The 7,785-nt window shown below is 55.7% G+C and overlaps 1 protein-coding gene across 2 annotated transcripts in view; it reads left to right on the forward strand.

Annotated features, from left to right (window-relative positions):
- The first annotated feature begins 1,727 nt into the window (after window positions 1-1,727).
- Ntng2 (netrin G2) overlaps window positions 1,728-7,785 on the forward strand; it is a 65,312-nt gene continuing 59,254 nt past the window's right edge. Inside the window, exons 1-3 of one of the 2 annotated variants that reach the window (XM_026778738.1) lie at window positions 1,728-2,221; window positions 6,282-6,411; window positions 6,648-7,342. In XM_026778738.1, the coding sequence (XP_026634539.1) occupies window positions 7,130-7,342 (213 nt within the window). In that variant the 5' untranslated portion in view covers window positions 1,728-2,221; window positions 6,282-6,411; window positions 6,648-7,129. The other variant, XM_013346076.2, reaches the window with a different exon arrangement.

Genomic DNA, 7,785 nt, shown 5'->3' on the forward strand with positions numbered 1-7,785 from the left:
TCACACAGATGGGGAAACTGAGGCTAAGTGCAAGGAAGAGTTCTCCCCAAAGGCATGCACCGGGGAGTTAGGCGGGGAGCCAAGAAAATCCATGATCTCAATTGTGCTCACTTTGGCTTCCAGTGTACTGTAATTTTAGTGGCAGAATCTTTGCCTGCATGGGTTAGTGGCGGGACCAGCCCAGGGTCTCTTCATGGTGCTCAGAGGAACTGGGCATTAGAAGCATCCTCCTGCAAGCCTTGTTGGCTGATCCTGACAATGTCCAGTCATTGTATCGTGGAGCAGCAGGGCACTGCTGCGGATGAATGGCCCTGCCTGGGGGTGACAGCAGGCCAAAGGCCCACTGGGTCATCACTCACTCTGGGCAGAAGCCCCATAGTGTGTCCTTTGCCGCTGCCTGAGGCACAAATGCTTACAAACCAAGAAAGAGGCTGTGATCTGCCTCCTCCCTCCAAGGAGTTTCCTCCAGCTGGAGACACTGAGGCCAGGCAGGGAGTTGATGTGTGTTGGGGAGGGGAGCGTTGTCCTGCTTTCTAGGACAGCTTGGTGGGGTGGACCTCCTCTGAAACCTGAGGACATGCTCAAGTAGACACTCGGAAAACGAAGGTCTTGCCACTCACACTTGACAGATGGGGAAACTGAGGCTGTGAAGTGACTTGTGCCATACCACAACTTAACCATCAAGTCAGCCAGTGGCATAACACCAACTAAGAGCCTGAGAGCTACCTCTCAAGACCAAGTCTTCCTAAGCTGTGTGACCTTGGCCAGGTTATTTAAGATTGCTAAGTTCCAAGCTGACAGTTTGCTAACAGAGTGGTCACACGGCTTCAGGAAGAACTAGGGACCAACTCACACAAGCTGCTTTGCATGGAGCCTGACAGGGAAGGTGTCCAATAAATGTTTGATATTATTATCATCGTCATTGCTATTACCGATGATAATCTCTAATTCTGCATCTTCTGCCTGCTTCGTCACAAGATGTTACAAATATTAGCCAACAGAACAGCCCTCTTTAGATTTATGGGGGGAAATGCTGAGATCAGGGAAGGGTTAAAGTGGATGTGAGTGGTGGCAGTGGGGTGGGGCACTGAGGTACAAGCCAATCTTACTCCTATTTCTGACACCCTCTGTGACCTTGAACCACTCCCTCTCTCTCTCTCTCTCTCTCTCTCTCTCTCTCTCTCTCTCTCTCTCTCTCTCTCCCCCCCCCAGGCCCTTTGTTCTTGATGCATTCAAATGACATGGCTCTCTGTGAATGCTACAGCAAGAACCCATCCCAAGGAAACCAGGAGCACCTAAAGAGACCAATAAGCGCCCCTGGGAAGCCCAGGATGCGCTCCTACAGCCCTGGAGGCAGCCTGGCAGGAAGCCTCCAGGGGGCTGAAGAGAGCACAGGGCTGCCCTAGCGCTGCCAACTGAGTGGCCTCTGCCCGGCCTCTGCAGGAGTCCTCCCACGTGGTCCTCCCAGGCCTGCCCCAGGGAGACAGAGAGCTCCTGAGCAAGGGCCCTCTTGCCCCCCTACTCTGCTCTCCCTGCAGAGCTGGCTTGGCTTCTCCGTCAAAAGCAGGGCCCATCAGGCTGGAGGCGGCGATGTGTCAGCTGGTATTCAGGCTTTGGTTGTGCGCTCAGAGCGCTCCCCCTCCCCAGCTCCCCAAATCCACCCACCCACCCCTTTACCCACTGCTCAGGGCCTTCTGGGTGGCAGCGCTTCACACAGAGAGAAAGAGACAGAGACCGAGGAGCCAGCAACCTAGAGCCCTGGCTGTGGGGGGTGGGGGTGGGGGCTGACTCACTTGGCCCCCTCCCTGGTACCGATGGGGCAGCCCCCACACCCCTGGGCGCTGGCACGGAATCAGGTCCCACAGTTGGAAAGAAGGGAAATGCAGCTCTACTGTGCCTGACCCGAGACCGCTGAGGATGCACCCCAAGCTCAGGGACCGCTTGGTCCCGGGGCCGCGAGGAGATGTGTAGGCAGCGACCCCCAACAGCAGGCTCACTCCGGCGGCCGCCTGCTAGGGACACCCTGGCCACGGGCCCGCCGGGACGCCCCTGCAAGCCGCGCCCCTCCCCGGGCCGAGGCTCTTCCCCGGAGCATCGCAGTATTTCCTTCCTGCACCTTTAAGAAGACCGTTGCTCCGTGGTGGGATGGTGTGTTAAAGCCACACAGAGGAAGTTACGCAGCCCGGATCAGACCGGGAGATAAAAAGCCCCGATGGTGACCGTGAGTGATGGCAAGAGGATTTAGCCTCAGCATTAACTTGGAGCGGAGTGCAGGGGGGCGGTGAGGCGCCCCGCCATCTGGCCGGCGCCGCGCCAGGGGGATGCTCGGGCGCCTGGAGCAGCAGCGGCAAAGCCCACCCGGGCCGGGGGCTGAGTGGGGCGCGCGTGCGGGTCCTCCCCTGGCTTCCCAGGGGCCCCCAAAAGTTTTCACTTGTTAGCAGCGATCTCCCGCTCGGCTCAGGGGGCGATGCGGGCGGCGCGCTTGACCCCCTCCCCTGGCCCGCGTCTCCCGGACGGCTGCGGGCAGGCCCCCCGCCGGCCCCAGGGCTTCCCAGCCCCGATCTGACGGCGGCCACCGCAGCGGCGGCGCGGGGCAGGAGTCCCCGGCTCTTAGCCCTGCGGCCCGGGAGGCCACCCAGCGCCCGCCAGAGGGTGGCGGTCTCCGACCTCTCGGGGCTCGCTCCGGGAAGCTGCTCCGAGCCGGGGTAAGACAAGCGGAGAGTGCCGGGGCTGCGGGCGGGGACGGAGGCGCCGCAGCTTCAACCAGGGTACTTTCATTTTGAAAAGGCTTAGGTGACGGTGCTAGTTCTCGCTGGGCCGGGTAGTCACTCCAGGCTACCCAGCCGAGGCTAGGATGCAAAGTTATTTGGTGGCGGCTGCTACTAGCAGAAGGCTGGAGCCGCGGAAGAGGGGTGTGCGCGCGCGCCCAGTGCAGCATCTTTAAGAAGTAGTGTAGCTTCCCTCTGGGCTCCCTGCCACCCAGTCCATCTTTTTCCATCCTGTGCACCTGTGTGGGGAGGGGATGGACCGTTACAAGAACACTTGCTTATTTGTGTTAATGAAAAGTAAATTAACCCTTCTCCGCCGCCTTTCCCCCTCCCTAATTTAAGTCGCCTCGGGGCTCTAAAGGCGCACAGAGAACTCTTGGCCAGGCAGGCTAAAAACTTACTTTGGTGCTGTGGAGGGGGTCTGCGGGTGGAGAGGGGGCTCCACCACAGTATGAAGTCGCACTCTAAAGGGAGCAGAGGCAGAGAGAAGGCGGGAGAGGGAGTCCGCCCGCTTTGGAGTAAGTTGCGGGTACCGGCTGGGGGTAGCGGCGTCAAGGTCCTCGCGGAGCAGCAGGCGCCGGGCAAAAGAGTGCAAATAATTTCAAGGAGCTTTGCTCGGCGTCTTTTAATTAAGGGAGACGATATCAAATGAGGGGCCAGCCTGGATGCTGGCCTGGCCTTTATTAAAGGCGTGATTATTAATTGTGCCTGCGGTTTGCACCGAACTTCAGAAAAGCAAAATGCAGCTCCGTGTGCAGTGCACGCCACTGTCTACGCGCCCCAAGCTCAGCACGGTCTCAGCCAGGCTCCTGGGTGTCTGCGGGTCGCAAGCTAGCCCCGCCCGTCCTTGGGGACTTACCCGCGGCGGCCTAAGCCACGCGTCCTAGAGCCGGGTGCTCTGCCCCGCCCCCAAGAGCCCAACTTTTCGGGGCTCCCTAGTCTCTTAGAGGGCGTCAGGGAGAAACCAGAGGTCTGGAGAAAGCTCCCTTCCCAGAGCTGGGGCCTCCCGGACATCTGAACCCGGACGTCCACCAAGGCAGCGGTGAGCGCTGGGCAGCCCAAGGCTTGGTGCGGTGGGGGTGGAGGGGAAGGTAATCGCGGGCCGTGGGGCTCCCCTTTTCTTCCCGATCCCTTCTTCGGCCTCCAAAGCAAGTTTCACACACCCTTTCTACCTTTTGTCCAGCCTGGGTGAAAGAATAAACCTCCCCCAGGTCACCAGCCCACCACCGATCCCCAGGGACCCTGCGTCCCGCAGAGACAAGTTTCCGACAAGGAGAGCGCGCAGCCGAGACTCCGGCAGGAGCCTGTTGGCAGCCCGGGCAGCTCCGAAAGGCGCTAATTCAATAAGACAGAGAAATCTGAGTTCAGAAATCCTGATAAAATCTAATTTTCGGGTTTTAATACCCAGGCTATCAGCCCCCCCCCTCGGTTCCTGAGGACTCTTAAAAGAAAATAAAGCTCATTGATTCCATTTGTTTCAGAGAGCTGCAGTTTCTTAATAATATCAGGTGAAGATTTATTTTCCAAGGAGAAAACGATCCGCGAGGATGCAACCTCTTACTCTCAATTTCTCCCCTGCTGGCTCCTCGCTCCCTGCTATCTACCTCGTTTTTCCGCGAACTCTTGCCTAGGTCCCCCGCCCCTTATTTTCTTTTTGGCAAAAATTTACTGTAATTTTCGAGTGCTGAGCTCACAGTGCCCCCTCGATGCCAGCAACGCCCAAATGATTGACGGGCTGTAAACACATTTTCCCCTGGCAGATTTTGTTGTTGTTTTCCCCACCCCCATTTTCTAGGGAATGTGTGATGCTTAAGCCAACAAAACTACAAAGCAATTAATAGATTTGCGAGTTGCGCCGCTTGCTGCTCGCTGGGACTCCGGCCTCAGGGCCTCGTTGCCTCCCCACCCGGGCCACAATCCAGCGCTGTCCCAGTCAGGAGCAGGCGCTGGCCCTGCAGATGAAGCCGGCAGCTGGGCCCGCCTTGAGAGCCGCAGCCAGGCTCCCTGGCCGTTCCTAGCCGTCAGGAGCGCCCTACCTGTTAGTGAACAGTCGGGAGCCGGCTGCTGGAAGAATTAATTAGGAGCATGCTGTTTTCTGGGCAGCTCAGAGCTTGGCTGGAAACATCCAAACCATTGCCGGGCCTGTGCTATTTTATTTTTACTACATTTTTCTCAGGATAAAAAAAAATAGACGCTTGGTCACGTTCTTCCAGAGAGTTTTCTAGCAAGAAGCGAGCCCGGGCGGGGTCTAGAGCAGGTTTCTATTTAAACGGTTGGTTGGAGGAGGTGTGAAGTGTGGTCTGGCTGGGTTCTCATTCATCTGGATTAGGAGTCCTTCATCCCAAGAGGGGGCAGGGGCGGTCTTAACCTAGATAGATGAGGCCCACTGCAGCCTGAAGCAGAGTAGTGACGGAGGGGCTTCCCCTGAGCAAGGCGCTCTCAGCAGTCAGGCTGGACCAAAACGCAGCCCCTTGTCATTTGGGGGCAGGAATGTACTTGTGTCTGGGTAACAGTGTTTCGTGCTTTGAGAGCCAGCAGCCTGACTCTCTGGTCATCCTGCCCCCAGCCTTCAGGACAGTTAACTCCTCTGGGACTTTCAGTATACAGTGGCTGACAAGGGCTTCAGGTGAGAGTCAGGCCACCATATGTAAGGTTTGGAGATTTAAATGCAGCAACTGTGGGCACTATAAACAGAATAATTAATAACATGGACGTTATTTATTTATTTGCTACAGCCATTGCAGTAACCTTTGCCCTATTGGCAAAGATTATTTTTGGCGGGGATCTCATGCTGGCGGACTCAGATTCATCCATGATGCGGCAAATGCCCGGGACTACAGTAGAGGCTGAGAGTCATATGTTTCTAGACGCAGTACTCCTATTAGCTATATTTATTTTAGCTTTTAAGTGATTACTGCGGGCTTAAAATAGCTGTTGCCCTCCCAAAGTGATTGCAAACTGTTGGCCTTGGTCAGAAAACTTAACACAACAAAAATGCTTTGATTCCCGGGGAAACTCTAAGCATCCCAGTTTCTGGCGGTTCATTCATTTAATTCATGGTCTCACATTGTGCGGGAGTCTGGGTAGCGGACTGCTGGTGGCCCACACAGAGACCTCCCTATAGGGCTGTAGCAGAAGGGGCAGTTTCCTCTGTTGGATGCTCATGGCCTGCATTAACAACCTGGACATTTTAACTGGTCCAGCCTAGTGTGTTACAGCAACCATTACACGTTGGTTGGCCCTTGAGAATGGTTTGGAAAGCTTCTGATGCTCAAGAAGGGGCACTGAACAAACACCCTCACCAATGAGGAGGAGGAGCACTACCTTTTCCACAGCATGTCCGTCTTTAAACCTGTGACTCCGATATTAATTAAAAGCAAAACAGCCCAGCTTTCTCTGGAGACCTCGCTAATACAACCTATTTTTGTGTGTGTGTGTGCGCGCGCATTTTGCTAGAGAGCTTTTGTTCTTATATGTCTCTAACTCACCCACCCCCCTTTTAATTTGTTGCAGGTGTTGCTGCTAATGAACCCAGTCTCTCTCTTCTCCTTTTACAATGGAAGCCTAAGCCCAGGTACCTGGATGGAGCTGGAGCTGAAGTCTCAGGAATTTCCCAATAAGTGGCCAATGGCTACTAGCCAAGGTCAGCTGGCCCCCATTCCTGCCTGTCCCCACCAAAGCAGAGGCAAATGGCCTCTCCTGTTAACACCTCGGTGCCTTTTTTATTTTCTAGTCTAGTCACACAATCGTTGTCACTTGCAGCCCATATGAAAAGAAATCTCTTTTATTGGCCTGAGATGCCAAGTCCAGTCCCAAAGAGGGGACTCATTTCCAGCTACCATGTACACCTCCTGATTTTCTTTTATCTTCACCATGCAGGCTGGAGGGCTGCTATGCAGTCGTGTTGAGCGCATCACATATTAAGGGCCCTTTAAAGACCTGGATTGATTGGAAGGACAAAAATTAAAAGCAATCCAATCCAGCCCCATGCCAGATCCCTTCGGATTGCCTCCTTATCCCATTTCCATCCACTGTCACAATTTGAGAGTCTGCCTGATTTGATCAGCTTCACCTCCAGGGGAGGTGTAATGCCAAGGTTAGGAGGACGCCAAGTTCCAGGCAACTTTTTGATCTGCCCATCAGCAGCCTGAGAAACGCTGGCTCTGGATTTTCCGTATCGGCCATTTGGAAAACACAAGCTCCCACCACTGGCAAACCCGCAGTGCTCAAGTCTATGATACGACCCCGCCGCCGTTGCCTGGTAGATGTGGCATTTCCATGCTGAAGCCCCAAGTCCCCCCTGACCCCACCATCACCTCTCCAGTGCCCCTCTGGGCCCCACCCAGTCTGACTGCGCAGCCATGCTGCACCTGCTGGCCCTCTTCCTGCACTGCCTTCCGATGGCCTCTGGGGACTATGACATCTGCAAATCCTGGGTGACCACCGATGAGGGCCCCTCCTGGGAGTTCTATGCCTGCCAGCCCAAAGTGATGCGCCTGAAGGATTATGTCAAGGTGAAAGTGGAGCCCTCAGGCATCACGTGCGGAGACCCCCCTGAAAGGTTCTGCTCCCACGTAAGTCAGCCCTCTGCTTCTCTATTACTGAATCGAGGGGTTGGGAAATGTGTGCTGAGAAAGGCTCTGGGGTGGCTGAGCAGAACCAGAGGGCCTTGATTCAAGCCTAGCTCTAAGTCTCACCATGGAAAGGCGCCAAAGCCAAGTTGTCTTGGGGACCCTGGGGGTTGAGTGACATTTTGTGTGTTGAAGCGTCTTGGCCAGCTGACCCTGGCATGTTTTCCTGCCAGGGACTGCACAGTTGTCATAGTCCCCTGTCTCAAAGCGAGTCCCACCTCCTTTGCAGGAGGTCAGCGGTCAGACCAGTGATCTGGGTACTATTTGCAAGGTTACACACCCTCTGCATGTGTTCCCCCTCCAGTGGTGCACCCTCCCAGCTCACACACACCCCTGCATGGGTTCCCCCCTCCAGTGGTGCACCCTCCCAGCTCACACACCCCCTG

The sequence above is a fragment of the Microtus ochrogaster genome, chromosome 4, assembly GCF_000317375.1.
Source record: "Microtus ochrogaster isolate Prairie Vole_2 chromosome 4, MicOch1.0, whole genome shotgun sequence".
Lineage (NCBI taxonomy): Eukaryota > Metazoa > Chordata > Mammalia > Rodentia > Cricetidae > Microtus > Microtus ochrogaster.